The sequence below is a fragment of the Scophthalmus maximus genome, chromosome 12 (genome assembly GCF_022379125.1).
Source record: "Scophthalmus maximus strain ysfricsl-2021 chromosome 12, ASM2237912v1, whole genome shotgun sequence".
NCBI classification, from domain to species: domain Eukaryota; kingdom Metazoa; phylum Chordata; class Actinopteri; order Pleuronectiformes; family Scophthalmidae; genus Scophthalmus; species Scophthalmus maximus.
The window spans coordinates 9,482,501-9,502,688 of NC_061526.1; the positions used below are offsets into that span (position 1 = coordinate 9,482,501).

The following is a 20,188-nucleotide window of genomic DNA, read 5'->3' on the forward strand; positions in this document are numbered from 1 at the left end:
TTCTGAGGATGAGGGATTTGTTGAGGTGTTTCAAGAGGTTCACATGTCTTGGGATGTTTTTCAGGGGGACCACGTTAAAGGGGTTCCAGGGAACTTTGTGGTGGTACGAGCAACCCCTTAATAGATCTCAGATATTTTTGAGGAGGAATTTGGGATTGCGAACGAGTTCAAGAGGTGCTTCCGTAGGTCCACTGGATCTGTAGAGTTGGTTTCTGGAGACTCTGATGGGCTTCCATGGGGTATTTCAGGTTCTGTTTGGAAGTCTCATGGATCCATCCCTGCCTTCGCAGGATATGTGAAGAGATGCATGAGGTTTTCCAGGTTGTCCCAAGAAATCCTTGAATGGGTCTCGTTGGGAATCTGAAGAGTTCTTGGGGTACTTGGGGGGGTGACTTCAGGTGGTCTGATCTTTGAAGTGGGACATGATGCGATTACACGTGTCATGGACTGGACACACCGTTTAGATAATGTGTCGTCTGTGCAGACGCTCCAGAGATTCTTAACTCATTGGGGACGACGTGGACTTGGGTCTGACTGTCTGGGCTTTTTCTGCGTCACGTCTCACCAGTTCACCTCCTCGTCTGGGCTCACAAGCGCTCCTCTGTCAGCCTCCGTGCTTCCATCTCATCACATTACACAGGAATTCAGCTGACTATCGGTCGAGCCATGAGGAATGTAGGACAAGCTGCGCTTATAATAGGAACTTAAACACAGTGGACGGTTATGGTGCAGCCTCGCTGCCGAGCAACGCAACAATGAAGCGACACAAACGCAGACAGAAGACGTGTCTCGTCCATTCTGCTGAATCACGAACTCTGGTGATAATCTCATCCGAGGACCTGAGACCTGAAGAGTAATTCTTCCACAAGTTTGACAGGAATGTGAACAACTCCTCGAGTGTTAATACAGCAAACAGACTGACCCTTTTCTTCACCTTTATTTACCCTGCTTCACATTCTTACACTTTCTATTGTTAGCAGCTGAGCGGCTCAAGGTTCAAACAGCGCTGCTCATGAGCATCGCAGTAAGTGAACTGCTCCATCAATCTGCAAATCAGAATTGCAGCAACAGAAAAACGTTTGTCATCGTTCAGATTCAGTGGCTTCAGGGTTTTATCAGAGAAGGAATGTTTGATTTGGTTCTTTCAGAAGGATGTAGAGGTCGGCGAGGGCGGTCTGGGCGTTTGTCCGAGAGTTCCCCAGCCTCCCTAAAGTAGTAGCCGTGTGGTTCATGTGTTAGCGTGTCTGGTAATAGGACACAGTGTGTCGGTTCTGACTAATTGATAAGAAGCTGCAGCCGTCACAAGAGAAGCCTCTCTGCCTTCGACCTCTCCTTTTGTCTCTTGGTTTTGTTTCATCCTGCCACCAACTGAAGAAACTGTAAAAAAAACTGCAATTGACAAAACAGTGACAGTGTGAGTGAATGTCAGAGCGCATCTGTTTGTGTGTGAGGGACGGAGAGAGAGAGAGGGTGATGAAAGTGTGAAACGAGAGGACGAGTGTTGGAGCAGCGAGCAGCTGTTTGAATTCACACACATACACGTTTCCCATGTTTGTGAGAATCTTCCTCCATCTTTATTTTCATCTGTGAATGAAACCGTCTTCGCCGAAACACGATCTGTCGCCGTGATGAATTCCTCCTGTCCGCAAACGATCCCACACTTTTTGTTCGTCACAAAAATGGAGCCAAATCACCACGATCGCCCTCTGGTGGCTGGCTGCAGTATAGGTCATAAGCCCTGTCCCCTCCATGTTAGCATGATGGGGACATGGACCAAACTAAAAATTACAGTTGACGTTAAATAAATCCAAAGATATTTTCTGTAATTTCTGTCTGCTGGAGAAAAAGCCATAAATAAATTCTAAAAAAATTAATCTCTCCTGAAAAATTAATAACTAATTTGTTGATGTTGTCACGAGTTAATGACAAAACGTCGACTGTTTGAAACGAAGAACAAAGAGCTGGTTTTGTCGATACGTCCGTCCGTCGTTGCTCTTCATACTCACGTCACCTGAACTCCTTCAGAACGACCACTAGAGGGCGCCGTCACTCGTCAGTTAAACGTATGTTTCTTTTTCGAGCATGAGAACACGGCCGATGCTGATGTCTCTTATCAACACACTGTACAATCCTCACGCCCGTTGTCGGCAAAAACACCACGCGTGAAAGAGTTCAAATCTTTTACAACACGTGTCACATTTCTTCTTCTTCTTCTTCTTCTTCTTCTTTAGTGCGAGCAGATTGGTCAGTAGGATTGTGGGTCACAGCGGGTCGATGACTGCAGCCTGCGGGCGAGAGTGTGTGTGTGTGTGTGTGTGTGTGTGTGTGTGTGTGTGTGTGTGTGTGTGTGTGTGTGTGTGTGTGTGTGTGTGTGTGTGTGTGTGTGTGTGTGTGTGTGTGTGTATGTGCCACTGCAGCCTGTTATGTAAGGAACCGTGGCTATTATTAGCCTGCTACTGAGGCTCTGGGGACAGACTGTGTGTGTGTGTGTGTGTGTGTGTGTGTGTGTGTGTGTGTTAGAGAGAGAGAGAAAGCAGTGACCAGTTGCCTTGTAGTTCACATGGTGACGCAAAAATAGAAAACTAATTATAGTCAATTCTGAAGACTGTGTGTGTGAGTGTGAGTGTGAGTGTGTGTGTGTGTGTGTGTGTGTGTGTGTGTGTGTGTGTGTGTGTGTCCTTGTGTGTGTGTGTGTGTGTGTGTGTGTCCTTGAACAAACGATGCTCAGAGCTGATGCCTTTGAAATGTGTCCAAAGCTGCAGTTCCTCTCACGGCCCCTGGGTGGTGTCTGAAGCCCTGTGTTCTCTGTACTGACCAGCAGAGGGCGACGACTCTATGAGAAAGACATTTTCCAGAGGAGTTTATGGTTCAATCTGTAGTTGCAAGTCTTTTGTACATTATGATCCATTTACAGTCAAACAGGCAATAAAGCACCGGATGTGTAGGGGGCGTGGCTACAGAATGATTGACAGCTGGCACCGTCCAATGGGTGCAGGTTGCAGGTGTAGTTAGACGTGCAGTGCACGAGCTGCAGCTCCTCCAAATATGGTTACATCTGGTTTCAAACAAACAAGATGGTGCCGGGCCAAAGTGGAGGCTTCAGAACGTCAGTCCACGGACCAATGGGTGACGTCGTGACTGAATGTGTGTCTGTCGTCAGCCTCCAAAGGCCCAGCAGCCAATCAGACGCCTTCTGAAGTTGATATCGTTCTCATATGGAGAATCAATCTAACCGGTCTGATCTCTGTGTTTATAGGACTGTTTTGAAGATGCCTACGACCGGATACCGGCGTGAGTACAGACACACACACACACTCACTCACACACACACACACACACACACACACACACACACACACACACACACACACACACACACTCACTTCCTCTTCTGACAGTTGGATTCAGTTTCACTCTGTGTGTGTGTGTGTGTGTGTGTGTGTGTGTGTGTGTGTGTGTGTGTGTGTGTGTGTGTGTGTGTGTGTGTGTGTGTGTGTGTGTGTGAGTGTGTGTGCAGGGCGTGTCAGATGGACCTGCAGACGGCCATCCAGGAGACTCAGTGTGCTCTCAATCTGGTCCTCAACAACAAGTTCTCCGAGGCCCTGGACCTCCTCAAACCATGGTAACCACGGCAACATGTGTGTTTTCACACATCCAGACCCCGCCCAGTTTTTAAGCATTTGTCAAAACGATGCAGTGGGAGTCAGGCACAGAGCTGTCGTAACCACAACAGAGTTTAATTACTGTGTGTGTGTGTGTGTGTGTGTGTGTGTGTGTGTGTGTGTGTGTGTGTGTGTGTGTGTGTGTGTGTGTGTGTGTGTGTGTGTGTGTGTGTGTGTGCGTGTGCGTGCGTGCGTGCGTGCGTGCGTGCGTGCGTGCGTGCGTGCGTGCGTGCGTGCGTGCGTGCGTGCGTGCGTGCGTGCGTGCGTGCGTGCGTGCGTGCGTGTGTGCAGGTGGAGAGACAGCATGTACCACGCGTTAGGTTACAGCAGCATCCTGGTGATGCAGGCGACCATGACGTTCGAGCACAGAGACATCCAGACTGCCATGGCAACCATCAAGGACGCGTTGAACACCTGTCAGAAGTGAGACAAAAAAACTAACGTCCAGTTTCTTCGGAAATCATACCTTTATTGTATCAACCACACCTCAGGTGTTTAAAATAGGATCTTTATGGCGTTTCACCTCATTTGATCCGTGACAAAGTCTTCAACAAATATTTGCCGCAGGTTTAGGAAGAAGAACTCGGTGGTCGGATCTCTGTCCAGTCTGATCAGCAAACAGACCAGGCTGCAGGAAGGTACGCAAACACACGTCCTGCTGGCTTGATTGACAGCTGTGGGAAATAAAAATGACAGGAAGTGACCGTCTGAAGTTGTGTTTTCTGTGTTTGCAGAGGAGATGCACGCGGAGATCTGCTACGCCGAGTGTCTCCTGCAGAAAGCCACGCTGACGTTTGTCCAGGTCTGAATCGTTTCCACTGTCTGTCGTCATTTTTTTCAAAATGGCCACTAGATGCTGCTCAAATGTAAAATGTAAAATTGTCTGACATGACTGGAACTTCTGACTCTTTTCCACACTGAGGTTATGGTCTAAGAAGAAGATGTTGCTTCCCCTAAATGTCTTTTTTAAGAATAAAGTTTTACTGAAACTATATCAAAGGTTGAACGCGGTTGTGTTTGAGATCGTATGTCCTGAATTACCAGATGTTTTAGTCCTGTGGTTCCCAACTTTTTTTGGCTGTGACCCTTTAAAATCAGTTGATACTGATAATGATGTGTTTTAACTGAAGATGTACTTTGTTATTCTTCGAAGTAAAGGTTGCCATATTTGTTATGTACATACATATCTCAATAATTATTTTTTTTTAAAGTTTTTACTAAAGATGTGGATAAGATTGTAAGAAATTTGAATGAAATGTAATTTTTCCTCTGCGGCTCTTTTCCAGGACGAGAACATGATCAGTTTCATCAAAGGAGGAATCAAGATTCGAACAAGCTACCAAATCTACAAGTGAGCGATTGATTTGAAAGAGATCACATTCATATTCTAGACTCTATCCACTCATATTTGGAGCTGTACTGGGATAGAATCATTAGTTTTTCATCTAAATTGATATGAAAACTGTTTGCAGATTCACTGTCAAGCCCACTGATGCTGCTGAGATTAATTGATTCAGTTGTAAATGCTGCTGATATCCCAACATGTTCAAACGCAGCATATTCTTACTTCATAATGTATCTACGTTCAAATCAAAGATGTTGATCTTGACGTCAATGTTTTTTGTCGTCCCAACAGGGAATGTCAGAACGTGCTGAACGTCAATCAGGATCTGGCCGGCCAGTCTGATTTGTTCAGGCAGTTTGAGGGCGGAGTCAAGCTCGGCATCGGGTCCTTTAACCTGGTGGGTTGTTTTTTTTTTCCAAGAGACTGCTTTGTTTTATTCACCTAGAAGTCCCAGACATAAGGAGTTTGAGTGCAACTTCTTGCTTATTCTCTGCCACAATTAGGAGTGTGTCATCGGCATATTGGCGAATCGAAGATAAAGTCTCACTCACCCAGACGCAGTATAATAACAATGTGATCTATTGAATTTGTGATTTCTCTTTAATGTGATACTCTCCTCTGTCTGTCTCTCTTTCAGATGTTGTCTCTCCTTCCTCAGAGGATTTTGCGGTTGCTGGAATTCATTGGATTCTCAGGGAACAGGGTCAGTTCGGCCTCAGAGTTTTTTTTTCACAGAGACTTTTAATGACTGACTTTTTTTGATAATGCCTCTGTGCGTTTTAATGTTTTATTTTGAAGACTCACCCAGTGGAATCACTCACTAGTGATTACTCCCCCTGAACCATTTGAAAAGCCTTTAGTGTGAAATTCCTGAAGTAAGACTTTGGTTTTTATCGAAGATACATTTTTTTCTCTCTGTTTCCTTGCAGGACTTTGGTTTGTCTCAGTTGAGAGAGGGGGCCTCCAGTCAGAGTTTGCGATCCATCCTCTCTGCTCTGACTTTGCTCTTTTACCACACATACGTTTCCCTGATCCTCGGTAGGAAAACACACACACACACACACATACTCTCTCTCGCCCTTTCCCACAAACATGAGCTGGATCTTGAATTTTGTTGAGCAATATAAAGGTCGCAGGTTCCAGATTCCAATCAGAGCCGTATGAACGTATGAGTTATCATTGTAAAACTTTGGTCCTCAGTTTGTTTTCATGCTGTGAGCTCAGGGTGTTTGTGCGTAAGACGATAACGTTGTTGATGTTGTGTTTGATAAGGAACTGGGGAAGGGAACCTGGTGGAGGCTGAAGCTCTGCTGGAGCCGTACCAACACAAATACCCCAAAGTAAGTCAACTTCATACGCAACTACACACAGTTCAGTGTAGCCAATGGGGATTTTCTTAATCATTAAACTAAAAACTTGATTCTGTTTATTTATTGTCCCTTCAGGGCTCCATCATCCTCTTCTACACCGCTCGCATCGCCACGCTGCGAGGAAACTTCGAGAAGGTCTGAAACGCAGACACACATTCTCTCCTTTTCTAAAGCCTTAGCCGTAACCGTACACCTCCATCAAAGTCACGTTGTATTGAGACAGAGTTGTGTGTGTTCCAGGCCCGGGCCAGGTACGAGGAGTGTATCAGCAGCCAGCAGGAGTGGAAGCAGATCCACCACCTGTGCTACTGGGAGCTGATGTGGACTCACTCCTACCAGCAGGAGTGGCAGCAGGCGTACCGCTACGCCGACCTGCTGTGCAAGGAGAGCCGCTGGTCCAAGGTGCACACGACAGCGTGATTCACCATTCGAGGAACTTGAAATTACATTTGTCAGAGAACCAGACTTTATGCAATCGTGTCGAGGACGATCTTAGGAGTTCAATCCCGTCTCCACGTTCTCCCCTCTGCAGGCCATCTATGTGTACCAGAAGGCCGCCATCATCAGTATGATGTCAGAGGAGGACGTGAAGAAGACGGGGGAGGACATCGTGGAGCTCTTCAGGTCAGTGCGCCTCCACGTTTCATGTTAAACATTAAAATGTGTTTAAAATACTTTATTCCTGGTTAGAAATGAAGAGGGATCAGATGTTTCACCGCTTGTTTCTGAAAGAAACAGTCAAAAATGAAATAAGTGTGTGTGTGTGTGTGTGTGTGTGTGTGTGCAGGCAGGTGGAGGGGCTGAAACAGCGCCTGGCGGGGAAGTCGATCCCAACGGAGAAATTTGCTGTGAGGAAATCCAGACGCTACAAAGCTGCTAGCCCCGTGCCCCTGGTTATCCCCGCTCTGGTACACACACACACACACACACACACACACACACACACACACACACACACACGCATGTCTCTGCAATCCACACGTGTGTTGAATCAGTCAAAGACCGTTTGAATGTCTCTTCTTTAACAGCTGAAGACATTCTTTTTCTCTCTGTAGGAGATGATGTACGTTTGGAACGGTTTCACCATCGTGGGGAAGAGAGCCGACGCCACCGAGGCGCTGCTGGTTACCATTGAGGCGGCGGAGGAGCAGCTACGCAACGACCCCAGTGGGTTCAAAACTGCTGCTAGCACGACCACTAACACCGTTTACAGCCAATACTGAGCTCAGGCAGCACACAGGGGTTCCTCAGGGCTCTGTGGTTGGCCCACTTCTCTTCTCAAATGACCGTGTCGAATCACATCATGCAGCATGTTTTTAGATGTACGCTGACAGTACGTGTTTGTATCTGTAGCAAACCTTTCATCAGTGTCTAGGCTGCTGTCACAACTTTTACAATTCAGAGCAGCTTAGTTTTCAAAACTCATCGGAAGTTGAGACGTTCAAATCAGAGATTGTCTGACGAAGATCTGACGTTTCCTGTGGGCAGGTTCTTACTATACAAACATGTTCAGCTGTAAGTTCTTGTGTCACCACTTGGTCACACATCTAAAATACTCAAACAAATCTCACACGCTCAAAGATCATAGTCCTGTAAATATGGCTAATTGTGTTGTTGTTGTTGTTGTTGGTTTTACATCCTTGTTGTTGATTCAAAGCCACGACTCTGTGTTGCTGAGATCCCACATGACCCGGGCGTCTCTCCCTCTGCGTCTCTCAGACCCCTCAGAGTTTCACCCGGACGACAGCTGTCTGGTCCAGATGTTGAAGGGACTCTGTCTGAAACATCTGGGCAGGTTACTGCAGGCTGAGCTCTGCTTCACACAGGTCCTGTCCAGGTAACACACACACACACACACACACACACACACAGGTTCAGTGCTCAGTCTTGCTGTGTGTCTTGTGAGGTTGATTCCGTGTGTGTGTGTGTGTGTGTGTGTTGTCAGTGAGGGTCGTATCCGGTACGATCACTACCTGGTTCCCTTCACGCTCTACGAGCTGGGTCTGCTGTATAAACAGCAGGGAGACATCACCAAGGCAACCACCTACATCGAAAATGCCAAGTAGGTAGAAATCTTATAATGTACGCAATAAACTATAGTATATATACCTTTGAATACTTTTACACATCTTATAAATCTCTGTATATTTTCAATTATTTATGTGTATATATTTTCATGTATCTTCACTCACTGCTATTTACTTTCATTTACCTTTAAACACCTATATATCTTCATATACCTTCATACATATACATGTATAACCTTATACACCTTCACCTTCCTGTGCTGTACCTTCATATGTATGTATACTTTCATAAACCTATATATAGCTTCATATATGTACTTTTATGCACTTCTGAATACCTTCATATACCTTTATACACCTATCTGTAGCTTAATTTATACACCTATATATATATATATATATATACCTTTTGCATGTTTTCTTTTTACCACTAAACACGTGTATAATAATATACAACTTAAAAGAAACATTCTACTGTGATAAATGCATAACTTAAATGTAAATGTAATTGTTTTGTATAAATGTAGGTAAACTTAACGGCACCTCTTTGTGTTCATTCATACCCTTGTGTGTATGTTTCTATGCATGTAATCACCCGACTTTACCTCTTCACACTCTCCCGTTCTTCCCCAGGACGAACTACAAGGACTACTCCATGGAGTCCAGACTGCACTTTAGGATCCACGCGGCCCTCGGCAGCCTCCGAGGATCCCCCGTCGGCACCCCGTGATCCTCGCAACGACCCGGCTCCGCAGCTGGACGCGTGGACCCCGGGATTCATCTCACACTCGGGCCGAGGTGAACCGACCCGTTGTGTCCGCCTCGTAGCGAAGAAGCGCTACTGACGCGCGCTCTTCCTCTGTCACTGCTAGTATCATTGACTTTATTTAAACTTACGTTTTCCTTATTTATCTCGGTCGAAGGATGAGATTATTTACGCTCCTCGAACCGGCTCCGACTTTCCGTCAGCATCTGCCACAGGTTAATGTTGGTGGGATGGTTCTGTTGCCTAGAAACAAATCATAGCCTTAAACTCCACTTATCTATTAAACTCTGTAGGACAGGATCACAAACGCTGATGGAGTTCACGGTGAAAAGTCTTGGAGTGGTTTTACGTTCGCAGCAGGGAGCGCGCGCGTGTCGGATTATCGCGCGGTGTAAACGCTTTATGTTTTCTCTACTTCGCCTTTTGGGTTATCTCACGACGCACCATGCCACATGTGCACACGCAATCACGGCCTTCTCACCAACCGTGGCTTAAGCAAACACACGCACGCCGTAAAAACACTGCAAACGTGACCCTCCTGGGCCGACACCCTTCAGACAAACACACACATTTAGCAGCGACACAAGAGGAGAACTCGTCTCGCTCGTTGTCACTCAGTGAGGGTCCACGTTGTTACGGAGAGTCGTTTCCGTTCAGGACGTTTGATGACGTGTGACAATGATCACTCGGCTCCGTCTCTTCCCACGTGAACAACGCCTCACAAAGGATAGTGATCCAACAGTGAAATTCCGACCGTGTTGTGGTTCGGTTTTCCTGCCTCAGTTACTTATTGCCAGGCCGGACGAACGCGAGTGTCTGTCGACCCAACCAGAGGAGATCCGTCCCCATGGTTTTGGAGCTGCCCACGAAAAAACACAGTTGTAAATGTATCACAAACAGACGAGGCGTATAATTCGATTCAACTATAGGGTGAGGGTTACATTGACGAAGAGCAGATTCAGTGTCTCTCTACACGATGATGAACAAGAACAAGCACAATCTATGACTTCCCGTCCCCACTGTCCTGTAAACGCTGTTCGTGACCCGTCCTCATGTGGCTCCATGTTAACACAGTGGAGAGTTACTGGACAGATGGAAACCCTCCGACTCACTGCTGTAAATATCCCTCCCACAATATTAATACATCAGATAAAACGGCACCGGGACCGAATAACAACAAACAGCAGAGTCAACTTATTCCGTGTTTGCTGAACGATGCACTTGTTTGATTCCATCCAGTTGAGTTCAACTCGACCACTTGCAACAATCGTCCTTCTCCCTATAATGAATGTAGCGACCGAAAGACCAAATTATGTGTGCGTCTCGATGTCTTTGTCTTTCTCTTTGTGTGTGTGTGTATTTTGTGCCTTGAAGTGTTTGGGTGTAATCTTCTTCGTGTCTTTGTGTGATCCAGAACTTCACTTCCAAACAGTTTGATTCAGGAGCTGCATTCAGGGGCTGGCGGCAATAAACACGGCAACGTTGGATCAACTGCTAAAAGCTAGGAAGCTGCCAGCACACTTTTTAAACTAATGATGCGAAATAAAAGTTCAGGAACAACTAAATTCAACCCTAAAGACGGAAGGTATCAATCGTTTGATGAGGAGCTGTTCCACCAGAATCCTCCGCGTGTCCAAGTGCAATAACACATTGATTTTCTGTGTGACATGTTCTCGTCGTGCCCACACTTCTGACCGTCACAATACAAGTCACCAGGATGGAAATAACTTTTCCTGCCGACCCAGGAAGTTGACGTAAAACAGGATCGCATGACGATTCTTACCTTTCACAATAAAAGCATTGGCGTGCAACGTGCTGCGTTCATGTATAATCCACCAAACAGAAACAACACATTGTTGGTTGTGGTTAAAATTCTGCATTTCTTTTGGTTTGTGTCGCGTTGCATGCTGCCTCCATCCGTAGTTCTGAAGGGACCAGTGATGTATGTTTTTGGTGACGGGGTCGACATCAGTCCCCAGAGTCTTGGTGTTGTCCCGTTTTACTTCCACATACGTGTCAGTGCCTCGTGTATCTGTGTGTCATCGTCGTTCTCAACAGGCCTTTTCTTTTGGCTTGTCTTTGCATGTGACTCTTGTATATTCAACCTCTTTTCTTCTTGAGATGTTACTGTATGTCGTGTGCCTCGCGGAAGGAAAATGTATATGACGGGTTTTCACAGTTGGAGATGAGGAACCACACGGTGACGTGAAAAGAAAATAATTGTTTATTATGTCAAGAAATGTTGTTTTGTCGCTGTTTCATGTTTTTGTGCGTCAGTGACTCTTCAAGCCTTATTTCTTCAATCTGTTTGGCTCATTCACAAATCACATCAAATACAGGTCTTTTCATAATCTAAATTATGTAAAACAGTGAAACAGCCTGGGACGTTTCCCCCGACCTGTGCATTAAGTATCAGTTGTGTACATGACAGCCATACAATCACGTGCAATACATTTCAAAGCCATAATTCTTATGCTAGTTGCCTTCAAAGACGCAAACAGCTTCTTCCCGTCGATTCATACTTTCTAATTCAAATGATTGAAGTCATGAATTCTGCAGTGCCGTCGTAGAAACAACAATTCTCTTTGCCTCCGGTGCGTTTGAGGCTGTACGAGAAAAATGTTGCACGACTCGATCGGTCACGATGGAGATGTTCCACTCCGACTCGTAAACTGATCAAGAATGTGGACCAACATGTTCCGATGTTATGAACCTCATAATTCAACGTCTGGACGAAGTTGTGATTTAATGTTTGTACCAGCTATTGCTTAAAAATATAAACACCATGTTTTTTTGCATCCAAGCAGATACGGGTCTAAAGGTTGTAGGTGGTTAATAATTATCTCCTGTTTGGTTTGATTTTGATTCCTTAACATTTATTATTATTGTTATTATTATTATTATTATTGGCATGTAATCTGAAGTTGTGTTTCTCTGATCTGTCAGAACCAAATAAATTCATCTGAGCTCCGAGACCAATCTGTGAACTTTATTCCTTCTACTTAACTTCTGCTGACTGGTTTATTTGTACTTCCACATGTTGCACCACATATTGTTCATACATTTTTCAGACCATGGTAGAAATATGTTCTTTCCTACAGGTTGACCTCAGAACGTTTCCAGTGCAACAATATCAACGTACTACATATGATATGTTATGATCTCTGGATTCATCCAGAATTGAAACCGGAACGCGACAAGTTTCAAGCTCTTTGATTGAATATCTCCAAGTGAAATGCATCCTGGGAGTCGTAGTTGACTTCTTCACGTCAGTGTTCTCGTCTACAATCTGACACTTTTGACTTCTCATCCAAAAAAGCAAATATTTTCCAACACAGCTGTTCTTTGATTCAACCAGTCGTCTGCATTGGAAAACAAGAGTTTACACACACACACACACACACACACACACACTCTGCACCCTGGATCGATTCATCTGATTGATCGTGTGTTTGGCGGGGGGTTGTGTTCGGGGTCGTGTGAACATTTGGGGAAACCCAGACTCCGGTGAAACCAACAGTGAGGCAAGATAACAAAAACTGTGTCACTGTCCAAATACTTATGGACCTGACTTCACGTATCGTCAGTTTTTTGTCTTCATTCTTGTATAGAAGACTAAATGTTTCGGTGTTGGTTTTCACACGACAAGAAGGAGAAGAAGGACGAACCACGAACGCCGGCGGACTTCTGCATTACGTCTCCTGTGTGAAGTGAGCCGAGGCCTCAGTGCCCGAGTTCCCTGGTAAACACACAACGATTCTGAAATCCTCTCTTATTGATACAGAGTTGAACATTAACTGCTTTGTGTTTGTGTTTGTCTCTTTGTCCTCCTCAGGACTGCAGACGGCTGCAGTCTGACCCAGCAGACTTCTTCCTTCAGTGGGGTCACTACTGATAACGACAAGGCCTGAACATCGCTCAGCTGTACCTCCGCCAACGCTCATCAGTCCGTCAGGTTTAGACGTTATTCATCAAGATCCCATAATATTCCCTGTGAAATCTGTGAAAATGTCCAAAAAACTGTTAAAGAAAGTGATTTAAGAACGTATCCTGGAACCTTCACAGATCCAGACCTGAATGTAATGAGCTCCCTCTTGGTCCACCAAGTTTACTGGAACTCTGTTCTGTAGTTTTGACTGGACTTGACCCTGATCACAAACAAACAAACCAACAATAACAACAAACCTCTGCTTGCATATCTTTAGTGGAAAATGCTTGTTGGATGCTCATGTTCAAAGGAAACAAATACGGGCTTCAACCCACGACCTTCAGCGGCGACCACGGAGTCGCCACGTGTTGGCTGTGTGAAAATGTTGGGTTTTCCAGCCTCTTGTTTGCTGTTGTGCGGCGTTACAGTTCTATGATCCGTCCGTCCACGAGCAAACGCATTGACGAGGCGAGCTGATGATTGACAGACAGACAGAAGAGATATCAGGTCGTCAGTCGAGCTCCTCCCTTTCAGAGGGAACAACCGTCTCTCTGCCTGCAGCTGTTCATCATTTCAAAATATATTTATCGAGTCATTGAGTTTTTTGTTTTTGTTCTACAACGATATTTCAGAGAAAAAGGAGGAAACTTCATTATTGATACGACGCTGGACTGAAGTCAAACATGAGATCTCTTCTCGTGCTTTTCATTCTCGTCGCTCACTCGGAAAGTGAAAGAGTGAGTCGAATCGTTTTTATTTTATGGAGGTTTATTTATGTTCATCACTTGTATAAGATCAGACTTTCCAGTTATTTGTATTTGATGTTGCTTAGTGCAGAACAAAGCTGGTGAGCAGAACAGTGTTCTATGGGGTTTATGACCTGCCCTGCCGCCAGCCACCAGGGGGCGATCCTGAGGATTTGGCTTCACTTTATAGGAGCCGTCAAATACGTCTTTATTTACCGTTCATGGTCTTAGCACAGACACGTTGTATCGTGTGAAAGTTGTCGATGTGTAACTGTGTCGTGTTGTGACTGCTCCTGCAGCAGTGGAATCCAAAACCATCATCCGTAACGGAGCCGGCCCCACAGCAACCTCAGTCTCCGGTCCCAACGCCATCACCCACGTCAACGCCGGCCCCGGACGCCACCAGTCCGGCCCTCGCAGCCCCGGAAGCAGCCGAGGAAGACGAGTTCCTGGGTTCAGCCGAGTGCCTGCAGAAGAGGTCGGTGTTTGAGCGACTGGGCTGTGGTCGTCGGTTGTGTGATGTGTCCACGGTCTGTTGTGAAACTCCCCCCAGGAACCAGGAACCAGGAGCCTTTGCAGGAACTGTGTGTTTAAGGGCATTTTTTTTATCTCCCAAGAAAGCTCAGGAAGCTTTGGGGGCGGGGCTTGCAGTTCTGAAGATGCCTGATTGGTCGAGTTCTCCGGCATTTTATTTCAGCCGGTTAATCTTCACAGTAGCCTTGAAAAATTGGTTTCTCTCGATCTGAATCTCCTCCATTACCCGGTTGTTGTATTATCTTCTGCACTACCGCCGCCTGCTGGACTGGACTGGAACAGCTTGTTGTAGCAGTCGGTTGTTCATATTTCAGCTGCAGGAGAATTTGTAGCCGATCTGCAGGAACAACTTTTCTGTGACTCCCTCATTCTTTATCCCTGACATCAGAATGAGGAACAGCTCTTCAGTCCAGCACCTCTGAGGCGTAATGCCGCTTGAGTTGCCTGTTTTCTTTCTGCGCTCGCTAAGTCACATGACTCTCTGTGATCCTGTCTGCGTCCACCAGGTTCACTCGTGCGTCATGTGACCTGGTGTTCTGCCCCCCGTGGGAGCGTTGCATTGATGGACGTTGCTCCTGTAAACCCCCGTATCTGTGTCCCATGGAGGGCGTGACCCCAGTTTGTGGACGAGACCACAGGAACTACCGCTCCTACTGCCAGGTTCAACTCATCCATTCATTCCAGGAAGGATCCCGCAAGGATTTGAAATGATGCAAACTCTCAAGTCTAACTGATGACTAGAGTCTTAATCCTGTTTTTCCCAGGTGATGGCGCTCTCCTGTCTGACCCAGAAATCCGCCATGTCCCACTTTGGGGAAAACTGTGCAGGTGTGTTTTAAAAGATATGTCCATCAGCGTGGTATCTCTGTCATAGTCCTTCTTAGAAGTAATGTATCTGTCGTGTCTCTTTCTCTCGACACAGCGAGCGACCCGAAGTTCACGAGTTCGATCGATCCGGACACGGGAGTCGTCAGCGTCTTCATTCCCGACACGAAGGCCGATGGCGGCGGGGAGAAGTTGCCCGTTTGTAAGAAGCTGTGGGACATGGCCGCTGCTAACGTGGCCTGCAGGGAGCACGGGAATCCACTGTGAGCAGAGACGTTTATTGACCGAATGCACTTTAGAGGCCTTGTAGCTCAATGTGTGAGGCTTCCTTCTGTAACGTCTGGTGTCCCGGTCCAGGGGCGCGGCGGTCGCTGGCGCGGTCTCGTACTCCTCCCAGACGAATGGCCGTCCCCACGACAGGCAGTTTCCGGTCAGCTGTGTTAGCGTCCGCTGCCAAGGTTACGAGAATTCCCTGGCTGAGTGTGCAATCTATGACAAGATCGGTATCGGGAGGAGGAGTGTCGCCACAGCAACCTGTTACCCGGTGCGGACAGGTCAGGGATGTTACGATTGTTCTCTGTTTTGAAAATGCCTTTCACAGGTTGTGTCTTCTATAAAGATGGACGACATGACGGCTCCCAAAAGTGAAGCCAAATCTTCTGGATCGCCCCCTGGTGGCTGCCTGCAGTATATTTCATAAATCCCGCCCCCTCCCTGTTGGCAGATGGACCAAACTGTGTTAAATAAATGTTGTTATTTCAACTTCACTCCACGGTCCCCCCTGCAGAGACTCTGGCACTAAGTGACGCCGCCGACACAAGATGGCGGCGCCCGTACGCGAGATATTTTGGCAGTTCGATAGTTTCCGTTTCTGTGAACGATCAAACCGTCTCTTTCGCGCTCTTTCACTTCAGGGGACGGCTGGGGTTTCTCGTGTGTGAACGGGAAGCGTGTGTTTCTGAACCAGACGTGTGACGGAGTCGACGACTGCGGCGACCGCAGCGATGAGATGTGCTGCAAAAGTAAAGCACACTAACACACACACACAACATAAACCCTGTGCGTCCCGTCTCTCACGTTGTGAATAATTCTGTTAGGTTGCAGGAACGGTGGCTTCCGCTGTAAGACGGGAGTTTGCATTCACAAAGACTCACTGCGTGATGGACACGTCGACTGTCTGGACGGAGGCGACGAGACGAGCAAACACACACCTGTGGACAACAGTGAGACGTTTTACTCTCATTCAATTTCAGAAAATGTTTGAAACTCTTTATAACGACTACGACAACAGTTGTGTGACCTGTTCATGTGGTTGGATTTATAAAGTCCAGGAAGAAAATTTGTTTGAATGTTCCAGTATTTGGAACTGCAATAATTCTGTTATATATTCTGCTATATATAATATAAATTCCAATTGTCCACAGAGCCAGAGGGTGGGCACAGACTCAGAACATCAGGTAGGTCATGAGGTAGGGGCCGGGACCAAAAGCGCGAGATTGCGGACACAATTGCCAGAAACGTGTTTTCTCCTGTCTAGGCTCAAATTCTCTTGTTGTCCAGGTATTTATTTTTGTTGCTATATATAATAAATATTTTTAATTGTCCACAGATCCAGCGGAGGGGCACAGACTCCTCAGAACATCAGGTAAAGGTGATGACGGATGCAGACACGTCAGTCAGTTGAACCTTTTGAAAATTTGACTTTTGATAATGACATTTGTTTTTTTCTTCATTTCAGGGTTTGTGAATCCTAAGGACGGTACGTCAGTGCAGTATTATCACAAGTGCAGTTGCACTTTTATGGCCAGAAGTATGTGGACTCTACACATGGCTACTCTGTTCGAATTATTGGGGAAACATAACTTACTTACAACTTTGTGTGAGAAGTTTGGGGAATGTTTAGTTTTCCTGTTTCACCTCTCTCATGTGGACAGAATTTTTTGGGGGGTGTCCACATACTTTTGGCCATGAAGTGTAGTGTCTTTCAGTCATTTGAATATTTCAAGTTGTTCGGATCAAGACTCACCGCAGCCACACCGTACAGTGAATTTCCAAACCCGATCTGTGCTCGTGTGTGTAGAAATACGGGCCGACAGGTTCCACCTGGAGTCCCAGTTACAGTGTGGGATCCCCAACGCGACCACAGTGGACGACGAACAAGTGGAGGAGCGAGGAAACAGCCGCCGAGTCAAGAGAGTGGTGGGAGGAATCCCGGCGAAACCGGTCAGTTAGGAACACGCCCGCTGTCTTTTTTCAGTTCCCGTGGTTCTGTATGTACAGTCGTTCATCATCCTGATTTACAGTCACTGATTGTCTTGTGTTTTGTTTGTGTCTGCAGACTCAGATCCAGTGGCAAGTGGCTCTGGAGGAGAACAGGAAGATCGACTGTGGAGGAGCTTATATCGGAGGCTGCTGGGTTATCACTGCTGCTCACTGTGTCAGGTAGGACCGCTGTGTGTGCTGACCTGTTAGCATTAGCATGAAATATTAGCAGTGGTTGCATACAAATCTAAGATGACCCGGTCTGTGGATAGAGAGTTTAAGCTTCTCCTGTTGGGAAAGTTTCATCATCCCACATGAGGAAACAAGTTTTCCCACATTTGACCAACTAAGATTTGGGTGTCCTGGTGATCTTGGGATCTGTGTTGTCTGGGGCAGTGGCCCCTGGTAGGGTCTCCCAAGTCCCTGATGAAAAGACCAGGTGAGACCAATAGGACCTCACTTGGAACCCAAGGCCCCCCTCCTGGAGCCAGGCCTGGGAGGGGGGGTCAAGATTCAGGGGTCAGGCCTTGACACATGGGACCCGTAGGGGTAGGAGGTAGGGGTAGTGACCCAAAGAGCAGGATTGCAGTTACAAGCTTCCTGTCTAGGGCGTCTGGGCTCGGCCTTAGAGATAGAGTGAGGAGTTCAAACATCCGGAGGGAGCACGGAGTAGAACCACTGCTCCTGAGTGTAGAAAGTTGAGGTGGTGAGGGGCAACTGATTGGGAAAACTCCTGGACGACTTGCGTTTGGAGGTTTTCTGGGCTCAACTGGAACGAGAACCAGGAACTCGCCGGAGGGATTCCACTGTTCATGTTTGAACGGCAGCGTCGTGTACAATCGCAGTTGTTTCCTGACTCCCTCTCTTGTTCTGTCAGCTGTGCTAATAATAGTCTCTCCACCATCTCTCTTCACCAGACACAGCTCGACTACGTTCAGGGTGAAGTTTTCCATCTGGAAGAAATCTCGAGCTCAGGACACGACTGACATTGTTCCTGTTCAAGAAATTCGCATCCACCCCAAGTATGAACCACTAGCCCTGTCTGTACCATCACCCTGTTCATGCGATGACTGAGTGGAAACAGAACGGTCGTTAAAAAATGTCAAAATGATTTGGTTCCGCCAGTTACAACCCCGGCACCTACGAGAACGACATTGCCCTGCTGAAGCTGGAGAAGCTTCCGTTCAAAGAGAAATGCTTTGAGGACAATCCGGCCATCAGCGCCGTCTGCATTCCCTGGTCCGCCCAACTCTTCCAGCCCAACCACACCTGCAGCATCTCTGGGTGGGGGCGCACCGCAGGTTTGTACGTCACAGCCACATGTCACATGTCCCTGCAACAAGGTCAAAGGCCACGAGAAGAACTGCGAAATTAGTGCAAACGGGGACCTCTGGTGGCGAGGACGGGAAATGCCTCGGTTGGCGCAACATGGAAATTAGCAACTTATTTCACATATTACAAGGCTCCTCTGAAATGAGTAAGACAATGATAAACGGTTTAATTTATGCATATTTGGATTATAAGCCCCATTCGTACATCATGATGTGATGAAGTATGAAAACTCAACATTATTATTTTGTAACGTGAAACATTTTACTGCACAAAAAGTTGTGTTTTCTGAAGATAATTCTTTTTCATTCGTTAAACATTTTGTGGGGAAAAATGATGTGCTTTATCCGTCTCACTCGGGACATCGTGGGCGATTTCTTCAAGATTGAATGTTGTTCAAATGAGATGAGTCAGTAGGACAATAATGTATCAATCGGTGTTTTATTCGTGGACCGTTTGTGCGCAGACGGCCGAGCTGCTAGGGTGTTGCTCTGGGCCAACGTGTCGCTCATCCACGACTGCCACAAGTTCTACGGAGATCGCTTCAGACCGGGCATGATGTGTGCAGGTGGGTGTGGACGTACTCCGTCATCTGTGCTCGTTTAAACAGGATTATTTATAATGTGTGTGTGTGTACTGTAGGTGATCTGGACGGCAGCGTGGACTCGTGTCAGGGCGACAGCGGCGGTCCTCTGGTTTGTGAGGATGAGCTGGGCGTTTCTTACCTGTGGGGCATCGTCAGCTGGGGAGAAAAGTGTGGTCAGCCCGGGTTCCCCGGAGTTTATACACAAGTAAAATACAACTTATCATCTATACACTGTAATCAAATATTACAAAGACGTAACTGTATATTCGTACGAACATCGTCACATGACATTAACGTTAAATTCGTCTTTCTCTGACAGGTTGCTCATTACTTTGAGTGGATCCGACTTCATACAGGTTGGACCTCAGTCACCAGGTTCAACAACTGAAGTGCACACACGCACACACACACACACACACACACACACACACAATAAAACGTGAATTGTTTGTTTGAGTCGTTTTCGAACATTCGTTCAAAAGTTCGTATTTGAACCGTAATGACCCGTTTTTAAATTTTCACTCATCAAACCGTCTGAAGTTTTAGAAATTAATTTGCATACATTCAAACAAATTGCACTTCATGTCAAAATTTGTTCAAACTTGACTTTGATTTTTTTTTAAAGCTCTACTGGTTGTATTTGTGATTAAATATTACATTGTGTCCAACAAAATGGTCGGTGAATATATTATCCTGTGTATGGTGAACAAAATATTGCTATTTGTTTATTACATCTAGCAATATAACGATCAATAAAATACAATTTTCTAACTGTAACTGAAATAAAAGTTTCTGTTGCTACAACTTG

General features: G+C 46.2%; 2 protein-coding genes across 3 annotated transcripts in view; both read left to right on the forward strand.

The window, feature by feature from the left end:
* LOC118319976 (tetratricopeptide repeat protein 39B) overlaps positions 1 to 12,143 on the forward strand; it is a 14,573-nt gene extending 2,430 nt beyond the window's left edge. The window contains exons 2-19 of the mRNA XM_035650763.2: positions 3,257 to 3,291; positions 3,518 to 3,622; positions 3,954 to 4,085; positions 4,230 to 4,300; positions 4,397 to 4,464; positions 4,949 to 5,013; positions 5,299 to 5,404; positions 5,645 to 5,710; positions 5,937 to 6,045; positions 6,280 to 6,347; positions 6,453 to 6,512; positions 6,618 to 6,779; positions 6,910 to 7,001; positions 7,165 to 7,285; positions 7,433 to 7,544; positions 8,097 to 8,214; positions 8,323 to 8,439; positions 9,038 to 12,143. Of these exons, the coding sequence (XP_035506656.2) occupies positions 3,257 to 3,291; positions 3,518 to 3,622; positions 3,954 to 4,085; positions 4,230 to 4,300; positions 4,397 to 4,464; positions 4,949 to 5,013; positions 5,299 to 5,404; positions 5,645 to 5,710; positions 5,937 to 6,045; positions 6,280 to 6,347; positions 6,453 to 6,512; positions 6,618 to 6,779; positions 6,910 to 7,001; positions 7,165 to 7,285; positions 7,433 to 7,544; positions 8,097 to 8,214; positions 8,323 to 8,439; positions 9,038 to 9,134 (1,704 nt within the window). The 3' untranslated portion in view covers positions 9,135 to 12,143. The remainder of the gene's footprint in view (positions 1 to 3,256; positions 3,292 to 3,517; positions 3,623 to 3,953; positions 4,086 to 4,229; positions 4,301 to 4,396; positions 4,465 to 4,948; positions 5,014 to 5,298; positions 5,405 to 5,644; positions 5,711 to 5,936; positions 6,046 to 6,279; positions 6,348 to 6,452; positions 6,513 to 6,617; positions 6,780 to 6,909; positions 7,002 to 7,164; positions 7,286 to 7,432; positions 7,545 to 8,096; positions 8,215 to 8,322; positions 8,440 to 9,037) is intronic.
* A 1,454-nt stretch (positions 12,144 to 13,597) lies between these two features.
* Positions 13,598 to 20,184, forward strand: cfi (complement factor I). 2 transcript variants are annotated; one of them, XM_035650702.2, is made up of 18 exons: positions 13,598 to 13,835; positions 14,144 to 14,322; positions 14,885 to 15,038; positions 15,143 to 15,206; positions 15,301 to 15,466; positions 15,561 to 15,757; positions 16,118 to 16,225; positions 16,301 to 16,426; positions 16,628 to 16,660; positions 16,813 to 16,848; positions 16,942 to 16,962; positions 17,284 to 17,426; positions 17,542 to 17,645; positions 18,383 to 18,487; positions 18,591 to 18,766; positions 19,261 to 19,362; positions 19,437 to 19,585; positions 19,700 to 20,184. In XM_035650702.2, exons 1-18 carry the CDS (start codon positions 13,782 to 13,784, stop codon positions 19,766 to 19,768), a joined length of 1,986 nt encoding a protein of 661 aa, XP_035506595.1. In that variant the 5' UTR covers positions 13,598 to 13,781; the 3' UTR covers positions 19,769 to 20,184. The 2 variants fall into 2 exon arrangements, with proteins under 2 accessions (XP_035506595.1, XP_035506603.1); XM_035650710.2 differs by lacking the exon at positions 16,813 to 16,848.
* The last annotated feature ends 4 nt before the right edge of the window (positions 20,185 to 20,188 follow it).

Excerpts from the sequence above, each read along its gene's own strand:
- cfi (XM_035650702.2), top strand. The coding sequence starts at position 13,782 with ATGAGATCTCTTCTCGTGCTTTTCATTCTCGTCGCTCACTCGGAAAGT. Across the intron at positions 13,836-14,143 it reads CTCACTCGGAAAGTGAAAGA|CAGTGGAATCCAAAACCATC; the intron begins GTGAGTCGAATC and ends CTGCTCCTGCAG. Across the intron at positions 19,586-19,699 it reads TCCCCGGAGTTTATACACAA|GTTGCTCATTACTTTGAGTG; the intron begins GTAAAATACAAC and ends TTTCTCTGACAG.